Source organism: Ochotona princeps, chromosome 18, assembly GCF_030435755.1.
Source record: "Ochotona princeps isolate mOchPri1 chromosome 18, mOchPri1.hap1, whole genome shotgun sequence".
Classification (NCBI taxonomy): Eukaryota; Metazoa; Chordata; class Mammalia; order Lagomorpha; family Ochotonidae; genus Ochotona; species Ochotona princeps.
In genome coordinates, this window is record NC_080849.1 from 34253350 (window position 1) to 34269722 (window position 16373).

At 41.9% G+C, this 16373-nt stretch overlaps 1 protein-coding gene across 2 annotated transcripts in view; it reads left to right on the top strand.

Moving 5' to 3' along the window:
• PSMA8 (proteasome 20S subunit alpha 8) overlaps positions 1–16373 on the top strand; it is a 39464-nt gene that overhangs the window by 12209 nt on the left and 10882 nt on the right. For both annotated transcript variants that reach the window (XM_058676921.1, XM_004579577.4), the window contains exons 2-4: positions 1222–1348; positions 4207–4331; positions 6693–6815. In XM_058676921.1, coding sequence (XP_058532904.1) covers positions 1336–1348; positions 4207–4331; positions 6693–6815 — 261 coding nt within the window. In that variant the 5' untranslated portion in view covers positions 1222–1335. The remainder of the gene's footprint in view (positions 1–1221; positions 1349–4206; positions 4332–6692; positions 6816–16373) is intronic.

The following is a 16373-nucleotide window of genomic DNA, read 5'->3' on the forward strand; positions in this document are numbered from 1 at the left end:
ATCAGAGAGGTACCGACAGTTTCACTACAGTGCCAACTCCCAACCCCAGATCTTGCACATTATGGGTGGTTCTATGGTCTAGTCCGACAAGAATTGACCCCAGTCCCAGTACTTGCCAGCTAATGCTGCAGCAAAGCCCAACCAGCCTTCCCTTACTCTGGCTCATGCATGCACCAGTAGATATGGTCACGTAGCACAGCCTGGCTCTCCCCCTAACCCAGCTGCCATGTAGGCCAACAAATATTGTAGTCCTGCCCATCCTGGTCTGCCCCAGTCTCAGCTCTCACACTCACCAGCAGGGGATTTGCCAATCTCTCCTACTGGGCTCTCCCCTATCCCATGTCTTAGGTTTGCTGGTTGGAGCTGTGTCCCAGACTGGCATGGCTGGCCTCACCTCAGCATCTACCAGTAGGCATTGTAGCCTGGCTAAGCCCAGCCTGTCCCCCATCCCAGCTCATGCTGGCAGATGCTACAGCCTTGTTCATCCTGGCCAGCCCCAAGTCCTGGCTCTAATGTGAAGTGGCTGATGTTATGGCTCAGCCTGGTCCATCCTGCACCCAGTTCTGGTTTTCACATCTGCCAGTGGGTTCTGTGAACTGGCCCAGCCTGTCCCACTCCCAGACCTGACCCATATGTATGCCAGCTGGTACTGTAACCTGGCTTTGTTTGGGCTGCTTCCAGCCTTGATTCTTGTGCTCACCTGTAGGGACTATGTCCTGACAGAGGAGTTTCCCAAGCTTCTCTATCAGGTCACCTCTCTGTAGCAGAGCTTATGCACACTGGTAGATCCTTGGCCAAGCCTGACTTGGCCCACCTCCTGTCCTGGTAGGAACAGCAGCCTTGTCTGACAGGTCCACACCCATTCCAGCTCTTACTGTTCGGTGCTACAGCCTAGCCACATCTGATCCACTCCCAGACTCAGCTCTTGCATGATTGAGCAGGCTGGAATGGCCAGAGCTGCGCCGATCTGAAGCCAGGAGCCAGGAGCTTCTTCTGGATCTCCCACACGGATGCAGGATCCAAGGCTTTGGGCCGTCTTCGACTGCTTTCCCAGGCCACAAGCAGGGAGCTGGATGGGAAGTGGGTTGCCAGGATTAGAACCTGTGCCCATATGGGATCCTATGCTTGCAAGATGAGGACTTTAGCCGCGAGACTGCCGCTCCAGGCCCACCATGATTCAATTCTAAACTTCAACTTAACCAACACATTTTTTCATGACAGGTTGGAATTCGAGGTACCAATATAGTAGTTCTTGGAGTAGAAAAGAAATCTGTTGCCAAGCTTCAAGATGAAAGAACTGTAAGGAAAATTTGTGCCCTTGATGACCACGTCTGCATGGCATTTGCAGGTACTTATGGATATACAATAATGATGCATAGTACCTTAGTGCAGTAGAGCACCCCCATATGGACTCCTATTAGTGGGAAGAAATAGTATGCCTGTTATATAAATTACAACTTTTTTTAAAGATTTATTTATTTTTATTGGAAAGGCAGATATACAGAGAGGAGGAGAGACAGAGAGGAAGATCTTCTGTCCAATGATTCACTCCCCAAGTGCGCACAACGGCCGATCCGAAGCCGGGAACCAGGAACCTCTTCCAGGTCTCCCACGCGGGTGCAGGGAACCAAGACTTTGGGCCATTCTCGACTGCTTTCCCAGGTTACAAGCAGGGAGCTGGATGGGAAGTGGAGCTGCTGGGATTAGAACCTGTGCCCATACGGGATCCCGGTGCGTTCAAAGTGAGGATTTTAGCTGCTAGGCCATGCCGCTGGGCCCTAAATTACAACTTTTTTTTTAATTCATTTTTTATTGGAAATCCGGATATACACAGAGGAGGAGAGACAGAGAGGAAGATCTTCCATCCAATGATTCATTCCCCAAGTGAGCCACGACCGCCAGTGATGCACCGATCCTAAGCCAGGAGCCAGGAACCTGTTGCAGGTCTCCCATGTGGGTGCAGGGTCCCAAAGCTTTGGGCCGTCCTCGACTGCTTTCCCAGGCCACAAGCAGGGAGCTGGATGGGAAGTGGAGCTGCTGGGATTAGAACCGGCACCCATATGGGATCCTGGTGCGATCAGGCGAGGGCTTGAGCCGCTAGGCCACACCGCCGGGCCCTAAATTACAACTTTTTAAGCCAGGTTTCTGATAATGAAAAAAATGATAAACTATAAATGGTACAAAAGGTGTATTTTTGTGAATTCATTTTTTTATTGCTGTAACAAAATACATCTTTTTGGCTCCTTTGCACATGAATCAGCAACATAGGTGGTCTAATCATGCAAGCCAAGTACCGGAACCTGACTGCACACCTCTGGTCGCTGTGATCGGAGAGCCTGACTTGTCTGAGGCCAACATGAGAAGAAAGGACGGGCTGCTTGTTGATGCCAAAAGCCACTGGTTGGCCTTCCCCAATGGCAGAGGAGCAGAGGCAGCGCCATCCTCTAACCCTCCTCCAGCCCCCGCAGGGAATTAGAATCTTAAATGCTTTCCCTAAGTAAACTTTTTATTCTTTTGCCCATCTGGTTAATACTGATTAATGCAATTCACATTCTTATGTTAAAAACAGACACAGACAGCTGTGTTACTCATATTTGGGCAAATTTAGTTCTTTTTCCTTTGAGTTAGTTACATTCATATTATTGTAAGTACATTTTATATACCTTAGTTTTACTTCACGTTCACATTGTAAAGGAGAAAAGTATTTGAAAATAGTGTAGCTGGTCATATTTCTAATTGAATGAAGCTTTAACCCATAGGATAGATTAAGTCAGTTTCCTGCTGTTTTTTTCTCAGGTAACATTTGCAGAGAGGAGCAAATCAGTTTCTCTTTTTGTAACTGAGTATGTGGTTACAATTTTTACCCTCCCTGAAAATTAAGTTAGTTGTAAACAGCCATTTGCTAAGCACTTGGTCATTGTTGAGTAATATTAATTGTCTCAGGTAATGAGAATTACTTGAGATTTGTAAAAGCAGAATTTGAAATGGTAAGAGTTTATGAATGCAAGAGACTGATAAATACATGGGAAACAGCTGAGTTTCCAAGATTTTTCAAACACATTATTTTGGCAGTTTGTCAGTTTGTTTGAAACTAAAAGAGTAGGTGAAGAAACTAAATGGTCATGGTAAAATTAAATGCCAAAGAAATCTTCAGTAGCAGTGTTTACAACCATTGCATCAGTTGAAGTTTGTGGTCAATTTATCAGTCTTTTGATAGTGTTGTGGTTTAAATATGTTCTTAGTATCCCCCAAGGGCTCATGCATTAAAATCTTAGCCTTTAGTGTGGTGATGTTGGGAGATGGTGTGGACTTCAAAAGGTAAAGCCTTAGGTCGTTGAGGGAGCTGGAATAGGAAAGATAAAGAGAGTTCTCATTAGACCCTGAGTTATTTCTTATAAAAACTATTTATTTATTCCTTAGTTCAGTTGGCACAGAGAGATACTCCATTTGCCAGCTCAATTTTCCAAATATCCACAACAACCCAGACTGGCCAGATCAAAACCCGGAGCCTGGAATTCCATCCACATCTCCCACATGGTGGCATGGACCTAGCTACTTATTAAATCCTTACTGCTGCCTCCCAGAGTACCAGTAGCAGAAAGCTGTATTAGATGCAGAGCCAGCACTAAAACCCACAGATTCTGATATGGGACACTGGTGTCTGAAGTGACCACCCAACCACTGTGCCAAACGCCATCCTCAAGAAGGAATTTTTGAGATCCCCATTGCAGCTCAGAAGATTAAGCCACCTCCTGCCTCACCAGCACCCCATATGGGCAGTAGGTCTGAGTCCCAGCTACTCCATATCTTCAATAAATCTCCCTGCTAATGCATCTGAGAAAACAGAGCTCCAGCCACCCATATGGGAGCACCAACTAGAGATCTACACTCCTGCTCCAACCAGATCTTTCACTCCTGAAGTGGTCTCTCAGTTAAAATCTACGGATATATATTTGATAATAAAATGATATTCTTGTGTTCTTACCAAGCAATGCAGTTTATTATTACTGGTTCAACTATTACTTTTTAAAAACATCCTTATAAACTAAATAAGGATCATCTAATTAAGTCTTGAAGGAAATCAGTCCATGTGACAACCAGTACTTAATTATGCAAATCCTTTATAATGGGCATATGTTGGAAAATTGGCAGCTAAAACCTTTTGACAGTGTAAAGCATACTGTAAAATTTGTACTGTTTTTCTAGGACTGACTGCTGATGCTAGAATAGTGATAAACAGAGCTCGCGTGGAGTGCCAGAGCCATAAGCTCACAGTTGAGGACCCAGTCACTGTGGAATACATAACTCGCTTCATAGCAACTTTAAAACAAGTAAGTTTTTTTTTTTAACACGTTTTCACATATTTCTTCAAATTTTCTCTTTTTGCATTATTGTAGATCATATCACAGAAAGACTGTAATCACCCCAACTAGTTATTTTATTAAGTTCCTATTCTTCCTCACACTTAATATTCACGCTCTTATTCCAGAATGGGCTTGAGTTGTCAATGGTAATTTTAAAAGAGCAGTAAGTCTGATTTTTCAAGGGGGTTTTTATGCTTATGGAGGTGTTAATTTTAAAAACAACAATTGTGTAAGTTTTTCACAATAATGTCCAGTACTCTTTCATCAACAGCTAAGTACAGCTGATCAAGCTCACCTGTGATTTCTTCTAATCCTTGGGGAGATGCGTGGCTTACCATTAAGTATAGTCATGTTGTACACAAGTATTATTTTTTACTGATGTTATATTTATGTATGGCAACGTAATCCCTGCAGTTATTCTTACTGTTCTCATTTAATATTTTTCTACTTCCTTTTTTTGATGATTTAGTTACATTGTTTTTCATTTCTTTTCATTTCTTTCTCACACCCCGCTACCAAAACATCACTGTGTTAGTAACCACTTTTTTGTTTTGGGGATTACTAGGATAGAGATTGTAATTGATTCTGATACGCTTTTATATGTCGCTAAATTGCTTTCTGGAAAGATTGTACCAGTTTTTATTGTGCAACTAGAATGTGTAAATGTATCCCTGAAGAATCATCAATGTGGGTTTTCTGTTTTTCTTTTATTTTTTAAGTAATTGTAACATTGTATTGCAGTAGTTTTAATTTGTTTTATGATTAGCAGTAAGACCATTTTTTTTCACACTGGTTTGCTCTTATTTCATTTCTGCTAGTTAAAGTCACATGAGTAGTTAGGAATTTGCTGCAAGAGCCAGATGCGCGGCTTTGGATTCAGCCTTGCTACTTGTCAGTGCTTTGGGGGAATTTATGTAGCTTACATTTACTTCAGTCTTCTTATTTGTAGAATGATCATTATAATAACACGAAAAATAAAAATTCCTCTATTTTGGGCTTTAACTTTGTTAATTCATATTAGAAGCAAGTCTAGCATATTAATCTATTTTTCTATTTAATTTGCTTTGATTTTTCCCAGCTTTTAAAAAAAGCATGTACCAGGAAGAAGTGGGGCTAGAACACTGTTTATGTAAGGTTCCCAAGTGTGGCATTTAGATTTCCTTCTAGAATATCACAGCTGTGCATGCAGAGAATATTTATGTGAACAGTCATGGGTCTCTAACTCAGGCTGTTGCTGTTGGGAGGCCTGGGGCTCTGGGTTGGAATGTGTGCATCCCATGTATACCCCGTGTACCTTCAGATTGGTTTGCCATTATGTATGTATTACCTTTTCACTAAAAAAATGATTGACTCGGCAAATAAATAAGTTTCTCTACTATGAATGCTATAAAGATTTTCTTCATGCCTAGGTTTGAATTGGAAATGTTAGGAAGTACAAAAGAATTCAAATTCTGTTCTTCAAGAGTTGATTTATATTCATAGACAATTATTTCCTTTCAATCATTGAAGTGACTTATAGAAATAACTATAAAAGATGAATATAGATATGACACCTTGATAAGGCACAAATTTAGTACAAAGCTGCCCGTGGTCCACAAGTTACAGACAGGCATAGATTCTCAGTAATGTGAAGTTGCCTGTGGATTTAGTCGTTAGCTTCTTATCAGGAATGCCTCTGCACACCTGTGAAGAATACTGGTGTCACGTTAACGCCAGCATTTGGAACTTAACTCCACCAAGTTTCCTGACACTAAAATAAAAAAATATTAAAACTGGTTTCCAGTGCCCCATTGTCTTTGAGAAAAAAGCAGGCTTTTTATTCCTCCAAGAGAAATAAAGGTTTTCTTGCCTTGGAACTGAAAAATATAATATTGCAGTTCGAAGTAGAGATAAGTTGATACACAGTGAACAGATTACACCTGATAATAATAAGGTTGAGTCAGAATACTTGAAAATAATAATAATGACTTTAGTGTATTCAAGGGAAATAGATGAAATGCTTAAAAACGCGTCACTTGAAAATCAGCTTTACTGAGAACCAGAAAGCTATGGCTAAAACACACAATTCCTGCTGTGTTGAAGAGATTGCAATATTGTTAGCATGGAAACAAGAGGCCAGTGTTAAACTACACATAACAAACTTGAGATTTTACCTTTATAAACCTTGTACTATAGTTTAAAATTTCATTTTGAATTGAGTTAAGCCTTAAACTGATCAGAAAATGGGAAGAATTGGGAAAGTCAGATATTTGGCAGCAATGCTTTGTTATTAGAATTTTTAATCTGATAAATAACAGTGTTATCCTAAAAATACTTTTTATTTTTCAGAAATATACCCAGAGTAATGGACGAAGACCTTTTGGTATTTCTGCCTTAATTGTAGGTTTTGATGATGATGGCATCCCAAGATTATATCAGACAGATCCTTCTGGTACTTACCATGCTTGGAAGGTGGGTCATGATTATACTGATTCATTTCAGAAGCTGAGTAAGTATTCACTGAAAATGCCTATTGCTCTCAGGGACCTGACAAAATTATATTGCACAAAAATATTGATGGTATCACAAACTTCAAAAACATACCCACTTAGCTAGCCAGAAATGATGACAGTTTTAGATAAATGAACATCTTGCTTTATTAACCACAGGTTCTTCTATCTTTTGAAACAATGTGACAAACTTAAGCATCTATAAATGGCCAAATTAGAGAAATACTGTGTCGAGTTCCTATTCATTGTTCATTCTTCCAAATTAGTGAGTTAAAAAAAAAAAGATTTATTCTTATTGGAAAGGCAGGTTTACAGAGAAGAGGAGAGACAAATCTTCCATCCACTGGTTCACTCCCCAATGGCCACAAAGGCTAGAGCTGAGCCAATCCAAGACCAGGAGCTTGCTCTGGGTCTCCCATGACGGTGCAGGATTGTAAGGATTTGGGCCGTCCTCCACTGCTGTCCCACGCAATAAGCAGGGCATTGGTTGGGAAATGGAGCAGCTGGAACCTGGAACATGAACCATATAGGATGCCAACACTTGAAGGTGAAAACTAGCCAGTTGAGCCATCCCACCAACCCCCCAAAGTATTGTTGTTCCATATAGATGCATGCTATAGGTAGAAATACTCTGGCTTCTAATAAAACATTCAATGTACATATAAGTTCCATTCTGAAAAACCTGATGTACACTCTTAACTAGTAGTCTGAGTACCCCCAAGGTATAAATCTATACTTTCATGTTTGCGCTTTAGCAACGATCATCACAGAATTCCTGAAATATAGTTTGATTTCTGGATAAATTGTTACTCTTGTTTTAGGACCCAGCTACTGTTTATTGGTGGCACTCTAATCCAGTACAAAAGTCTAGAGCTTAGAGAAACTGGTAGCAGTTTCCACAAGTGAATTTTTGCGTGTACGACTATATTACAAATATTTTTTGTATCATTTTTTTTCCTTTTTCTATTGTTATTATTTTAATACTGATTACATGGGTAAAGGGGTTGCAGACCCATGTGGGCATCCAACTAGGTTGGAGAGGGCCCACCTTAATTGGGGGGAAGGTGGGTGAGATCAATGTTCCTGTCTTTTGTCCTGTGTTGGGGAGTTGGGGTGGCCGAGGGAAGTGCAGCACTCCTTGCTGTCAAATCACATTAGCACTCAGAACAGAGACAGTTGTTTGAGGTCACCTTGGAGATGCCAAAATGGGGAAGAATGTTCTTGAGTGATCTAGATTGTTCTGAAAAGTTGTCAACTTCATTGCACAAGAGGTAAGAAATTCTCTGTAAGGTCTGTTGGTTGGCTATGTCTACCTCAGTGTGTCCACAGGAGTAGATGCTTGCTGTAAAGCCTGGCCAGGAGTGTTGTTCAACCTGTCCTGCTTTACATCTTTTGATGAGGTACTTTAAATCCTGTCTTGCCTTAAATGAGCTGCCTATCTTGTCTTTTGAGTGCATCTGAGTATATTGCACATGAGTCAGACATCAAGGCGGCCCAGTCCTGCGACCCAGTTCAGGGTGGGAACACATGTCTTTGTGATTTCTCCTGAGGTCAGTCCAGTTGGGGAGCCTCCTAAGAAGCATTGACAGGGAGGTCCCCAAACCTGACTCTTTTGTGCACTAGTTGGTACAGGATTAGGTTCAGCCTATCCACTGCACCAGCAATGCACATACCAATGTGTATAGCACCCTGATTAGTCCTGCCCCCACATCCAGCTCTTGCATGCACCAGTAAGTAATGTGGCCTAGTCAGGGTGACTCCAGTTAACCCCTTCCTGGGTCATCCACAGCCATGGCTTTTGTACATGCTGGCAGGTGCTACAGCCTAGCCCAGTCTCTCCCACCCCCATGTCCAACTCTCAGTCTCATTGGTGGATTCTGCGGCCTAGTTGGGGTGACCCTGAAGAACCTCTACCTGGCCTGCCCCATCCCCACTGATTGCCAGCGGGTGCTGCAGCCTTGCCTAGCTTGGGCCACCCTACCCCCAGCCCTGCTCTTGTGCACACTGGTTGCAGCTGCAGTCTAGCAGGAAGGTACCCATAGATCCCCTACCAGGCCCACCCCTTGCCCTGAGTCATGCAATAGAATTTAACACAAATGATTTTTACTTCACTAAATCTGTAAATATCCAAGCTTTAAATATTTTATGTGAAGTTTATTTTACTGTTGCAAAAATACAGATAAATTAAAGGAGAAATGTTGCTGTGGTCTTCGTACCTAGGTAAAAGACTGATTTAAGCTAACTTCACTAATGAGATTGTGTTTTATTACTGGTTAAGTAGGCCAGCAAACAAAACCAGAATATGTGTGTCAGCTGCACATCGCTTTTTAGTCTATTTAGGTAATCTGTTTGGTACTTAGAGGGAATAGCTATCCCTGCTGTAGAAAAATAATCTACCAATTAAAAATCCTTCATGGGAATAGTCAGCTCTCCATATCTAACTATAGTTTCCACATCTGTGGATTCAGCCAACTGCAGACTGAAAATGCTGCTTTCAGCATCTTTACTGAATATGTGCAAGCTATTTTCTGGTCACTATTTGCTTAATATTAATGGTTTTGAAAAATACAGAGCATTCACATTGTATTTGACATTATGAGTAACATAGGAATGATTTAAAGTGCATAGGAGCATGGGCTTAGATTTTATGTAAATAATATGCCATTTTATGTAAGACACTTGAACATCTGCAGGTTTTGCTATTAGGGGATGCAGAAGTCGTCTCTGGAATCAACCCTCCGTGGATTCATTCTCCATAGATACTAATGGATGACTCAACTGGATTTGACTTATCAAATCTGTGTCCTGTAATGAGAGAAGTTATTACACTCAGTATTTTGAAGTCTTTATCAGTGTATTTACAAGTATCATTACCTTTCATTTTAGTGTAACACAATTTGCAAGTTTACATAACTTTAAAAATTTGGTTGTTTTCAAACACATGCAGAAATGCTTTACCTTGGAAAATTATAGAATTTTTACATTAGTAGGGATTACTTTAATTGTCATCATCTGAAACTATGCTCTGCTCCAGGGTCTTCAGGTCACATGGTAGGCAGGAATGTGATGGGTGTGTAAACACACAGCCCTCTCCATCATTTAACTATTTTATTAAGAACTATTTCACTTTTGTTTGAAAGGCAGAATTACAGAAAAAGGAGAGACAAAGAAGTAGATTTTCCATTCACAGGTTCATTCCCCAAATGGCTGCAACAGCCAGAGCTTAGCCATTCTGAAGCCAGGAGCCAGGAACTTCTTTCAGGTTTCCCACATGGGTTGGGCCATCCTCCACTACTTTCCTAGGCTGTTGCAGGAAGCTCTACTAGAAGTGGAGCATCTGGAGCATGGGCCAGTGTCTTTGTGGAATGCCAGCACCACAGGTGGAGGCTTAACTGACTATGCAACATCACTAGCCCCATCATTGAACATTTTTACATATTGTAAAAAAGTATTGTGCAGATATTTTTTTTTTCTAAATTTGTAGCAAAAACATTTGAGAACTTTTTATTTTGCATTTGGTAACTGAAATTCAGAGTTAAAGTGATTTTTTTTCCTAAGCCCACACCCTGTAATTAATGTAAGTAGCAATACTGGGATTAAAAGTTAGGATCCGGGCTCGGCAGCGTGGCCTGGTGGCTAAGGTCCTCGCCTTGATCCCATATGGCCGCTGGTTCTGATCCCAGCAGCTCCACTTCCTCTCTGTCTCTCCTCCTCTCAGTATGTCTGACTTTGTAATAAAAATAAAATAAATCTTTAAAAAAAAAAAAAAAGTTAGGATCCTCTGTATGCTAATCCAGTGTTCTTTCCACTGTATTGTGATACCTGTCTTAGAGTCAATGACTAAATTCTGATATCTGTTCTTCAACTTGTGAAAGTCACAAAACATTTTATTTTCTGGATCTTGTTTTGTCATTTTTAAAAACATTCTGTCATACCAGATAGCCTGGATGAACAGTGCAGTTGTCTGCTAAGAACACAGTTCAGGCACTGACACTATTCAATGCAAGGTTATAGTCTTAGCAACTACAGGTAAGAGGCCTGGCATGATAGCATAGTGGCTGAAGTCCTCTCCTTGCATGTGCCAGGATCCCATACGGGTGCCGGATCTAATTCCAGCGGCCCTGCTTCCCATCCAGCTTCCTGCTGTGGCATAGGAAAGCAATCGAGGACAGCCTAAAGCCTTGGGACCCTAGACCCGCATGTGAGACCCAGAAGAACCTCCTGGCTCCTAATTTCAGATCAGATCAGCTCTGGCATTTGTGGCCACTTGGGGAGTGAACCAGTGCATGGAAGAGCTTTCTCTCTATATGTCTTTCTTTCTATAGGAAAGAAAGGAAGGAAGAAAGGGGGCCCAGCGGCATGGCCTAGCAGCTAAAGTCCTCACCTTGAACGCCCCGGGATCCCATATGGGCGCAGGTTCTAATCCTGGCAGCTCCACTTCCCATCCAGCTCCCTGCTTGTGGCCTGGGAAAGCAGTCGAGGACGGCCCAATGCATTGGGACACTGCACCCGCGTGGGAGACCTGGAAGAGGTTCCTGGTTCCCGGCTTCAGATCAGCGCAGCACCGGCCGTTGTGGTCACTTGGGTAGTGAATCATTGGACGGAAGATCTTCCTCTCTGTCTCTCCTCCTCTCTGTATATCTGACTTTGTAATAGAATAAATAAATCTTAAAAAAAAAAAAAAAGGAAGGAAGGGAGAAAGAGAGAAAGAAAGAGGGAAACGGGCCACTTAACCTGCTGCAGAAATGAGAATAGAAGATCTGATATGAACACTAGGTTTGCTAGGTTTCTTTACTTGATTTGTGACACAGATTTTGTTTCTGAGGTTCCTGGACCATTTGTGATCATGTGCACCTTACCTAGTTTTAAAACTTTATTTATGTGGGAATACAAGAATGAATCCCAGAAAAACCCCTAAGTACCTTTTTCCTGACCCTTTCATATACCAGTAGCTCTACTGACTCCTGTGGGCATACGCCCAGTCCCCTGCTCCCTCAAGGGCAAGTCCCTGCTCAGGAGCACTGTTCTGTGAGCTACCATGATGATGAAGGAAGCAGTGAGTTGAGTTCGTGGCGAAGAGGACTGTCAGAAGCATTTGACACAGGTAAGGGAAGATCATATCCAGAGTCAGTTCTCTTCCAGCCAAACTGCTGCCTCTTCCATAACAAGCTGACAGTCACATTGGCAAGTGGCCACAAAGCTCCTGACAGCCGCCAGGTCAAATGCAGTAAGAAAATAGACTTTTTTTTTTCCTTCATGTTTTCACATTATGCAAATATTATTGTGACATTTTAAAGGCAAATGAATAATTGTACATATTTGTGATAGCAAATGTGGTGTTTTGATATATGTATGCATTGCAGGATGAATAAATTATGCCAATTGACATATCTTTTCGCCTCACATATGTGTGATGAAAACATTTAAAATCTCTTTAGGCAATTTTCAAGCATAAATTTTTGTTTTATTACCTATAGTCACTATGCTGTACAAATCTCCAGAGTTTTTTCACCTAATTGAAATTGAACACTCTTGTTTTAGTATTTATTTGTCTTAGCCATGGTAGTTTGTGGTAGTTCATGGTAGTTTCGTAGGCTCTAAGGCTTCCCTTTCCCCTCTGTAAGTCTTCTCTCCCACACTGATTTACCATTTATTATAATACAGTCCTTCATAAACACTCATAAGTCCATCATTCTGCTATTTAAATGTATCCTGACATTGCAGTTACAGACAATGGCACAGAGTCCAGCATCCTATTGTCAAGATGCATTTAACAGCTTCATTGGGGAGTCCATCTTTTTTCTTAAAAAGAAGATTTACTTATTTATTTATTTACTTGCTTAGTTACTTATTGGAAAGGTAGATATACAGAGAGGAGGAGAGATAGGGAGGAAGATCCTCCATTCAATGATTCACTCCCCAAGCGGCCTCAACGTCCAGAGCTGAGCCAATCTGAAGCCAGGAGCCTCTTCTGGGTCGCCTACACAGGTGCAGGGTCCCAAAGCTTTGGGCTGTCCTTAACTGCTTTCCCAGGCCACAAGCAGGGAGTTGGATGGGAAGTGGGGCTGTGCGGATTAGAACACACACAAACACACCACTTCCTTACCCAATCACAATCTTCAGCAGTACTGCTTATTTTCCAGGATGTTACAAGCAAAAGTGCCTGTGTTTTCCATGTTTGTGGTCTTTTTCATATTCCTCCATGATGACATTATTCAGGCTGCAGTAAATGTTGCAGTAGCCTACTGGCTAAAGTAGCCTAGTGGCATGGTAGCCTAGTGGCTAAAGTCTTTATCTTCTATGAGCCAGGATCCCATGTGGGCGCCGGTTTGTATTGTGGCTGTTCCACTTCCCATCCGGCTCCCTGCTAATGGCCTGAGAAAGCAGTCGAGGACGGCCCAAAGCCTTGGGACCTTGCACCCGTGCAGGAGACCTGAAAGAGGCTCCTTGCTCCTGGCTTCGGATCTGCTCAGCTCTGGCTGCTGCAGCCGCTTGGGGAGTGAATCATTGGATGGAAGATCTTCCTCTCTGTCTCAGCTCCTCTCTGTATATATGACTTTGCAATAAAAATAAATAAATCTTAAAAACAAAAAAGAATGCAGTTGGCATTTACATGTTGTTTTTGAGTTCTTGAGATCTGAAATGTATGACCTGAGTTCAGGTGACCTAATGATGCCAGCAGCATGTACATCACACTTGATGAGCTGGTCTACCTATGCAAGTCCTCCATGAAGCACTACCCAGGGCTAACTATCCAAGACCTCTTTGAATATGTTTACTGGGAAGCTTGGAGACAGTTCACAGCATGCAGACATTTAGGTGTACATGGGTAAAGGACCAGCTTACGGTGACCAACCCAAGCTAGTTGCCAAGGGCATGGAAAAGCAATCATGTAGTTGCCTCCTACTCAAAGTCAACTACAGGCTGAGTCACTGAGTTGCGGGATAACCCAGTCTAGGACTTGGCGCCCCGTCAGGTCTGTCTCTGAAGAGCCTGCAGATGCCTGATCTGCTGGTAGAGATGTGCACTAAGCAGGTACCTTCTTTGTCCTGTGGTTTCAAGAGGAACTGAATAGCAAGACTAAGCTTACTCCTAGGAACTTCAGAAAGCTTCCAGCCAAGCAGGCTATGGCAGACAGGGCCATCAGCCTTTTAGTCACTAGCCTGGGCTAGTTAGATCCGTCCTGACATTAACACAGACAGCTCATGGTCCCAAATCAGTACTTGCAAGGGTCTCAGGTACCCTCTCTCTGCTCTGATGTTCTCATCACTTCCTTTGATCTGTACAGAGTCTGACTTGGAACAGTGTTGCCAGTTCCAGCACTGTAATCATGTGATTGGCCAAAATCACTGTTTTTCTCATCTTATTTCCCACAAGTAACTAAAGTCATAGATGATGTTCCAAATGGCCATGAGCAGGATCCACAGTGGATTTTTTTTTTATGAAAAATAAAAAGTTTCATGAGAAAACTTTTTTCACTATAGTACTATATTTGGTTTCATTACTATGATGAAGTAACCGAGGCAGGCTGCTTTATAATGGAAAAAGACTTATTTTGGCTCCTGGTTCTGGAGATGCAAAGTGCAGCAGCCTGGTCTGGTAGAAGTTTTCAGATGGCAGAGTCCTGAGGTGAGGCAGGGCACCCCAGGAAGCAGGTGTGTCTGTGTGCTGTCCCTTCTTGTAAAGTCACGTGGATTCAGCCACGGCAGCACTAACCCAAAAGACACCAGAATTGAAATAAATGTGCACCCTCTCAGTGCCATTAACCTAAAGGATTTTGGCACTACTGCTTGAGTTTCCAAGGGCAGGTATTTAAACCACTACATGATAAGACAGGATTTCTCTTTTCACTGTGTGGACATGTGCACTAATAACATAAAATTCAAAGCAGACTAGATTGTTGGCGGATTAATCCTAAATAGCATTCATTCCTTACAGCTCTTTTAGTAAGCTAACAAATAAATTTAATTTTATATAAATTATATCTGATGAAACTGAAAATTATTATTAAATCTTGATTCAAGCACACACATTTTTAACAATAGTGAAATTGAAATCATAAGGCACTATGTGTGCTCTAAGTATAGAGAATTATCTTGAGGAAAAGCAAATTTGTGATTAAATTGCAAGTTAAAATACCCTGTTGTGTAGTGTAACTTCATTTTTACTTAACAAAATAACAAATAACTGTGGTTATTCAGACTTGGAGATTTGGCAGGACACATTCCCAATGATGGACATGCTAAGCCTACCATTCTCAGGAAACAACTGGCTGTATGTGTTACCAGTGACGAAACTCAGGTTTTCAAGGAAAGGTAGAATTTTAGAAAACATGTGAGAACAAATTGCACTCACAAATCTTGCAAAGTGTTCAAAAGAAATGTGTGGTGAGCTCTCTCTGAGGAGTCACCAGAGCTATTAATCTTATCTATTAGGTCATTTTGACTTGCCTGATGTGCACAAAAGTTGTGTTTTGTCCTAGCGAAAGAGCAACCTTGAGCAATCCTTTGTCGTTTATCTACACATTCCTTATCCATTCCTGTAAATGCCCTCCTTAAATTAGTCAGAAACCTGTTTGCAACAGCATTTTTCTGGAGACAATAACCTCCCCATCTCTGAAGGTGGTTTTAGCCAATCACATTCTAATCTCTAATAAGTATGAAATTTCCCCGTTTACCCAAAGGCCCCAAATATCCACACTGTTGTAAGAGGTAAATTATGACCAGAGTTTGGACCACACTGGGACATTTCCCCAGGATTCATTGAAAGTCTTTGGGGTGTGTTTCCCGGGTCAACGTACTCGTTTACTTCCTTGAATAAACCTGGCATTAGCCTTTTTTACAGATCTTGTTTATTTTGGTGATATGTGTGTTTCCCACAGTGAGTGTGACAGTTTCCCAATAGCACAGCTTTGTGATGGGATGAATGACGAAATTAATGAACACAATTACTTAATGTTTTAGAAATCAAATGAGTCAAAATTTCAGACCTCTGCAAAAACTCATTGAAAAAATGTTTTAAAGGGCCCAGCGCCATGGCCTAGGTGCTAAAGTCCTCGCCTTGAACGTGCTGGGATCCCATATGGGCACCGGTTCTAATCCCGGCAGCTCTACTTCCCATCCAGCTCCTTGGTTGGGGCCTGGGAAAGCAGTCTAGGACGGCGCAGTCTTGGGACCCTGCACCCACATGGGAGACCCGGAAGAAGTTCCTGGCTCCTGGCTCCGGATTGGCTCAGCTCCAGCCATTGTAGTCACTTGGGGAGTGAATCATTGGACGGAAGATCTTCCTGTCTCTCCTCTGCTCTGTATATCTGACTTTATAATGAAAATAAAATAAATCTTTAAAAAAGTTTTAAAAATAACCAAAACATGATATTACAAACTATTGGTGGGGGAGGACATTGCAATGGTTCAACTGGCTAATCCTCCAGCTGAAATCACCAGCATACCATGTGGGCAGCAATTCGTGTGTTGTCTGCTCCACTTCCCATCCAGCTCCCTGCTTGTAGCTTAGGAGGGCA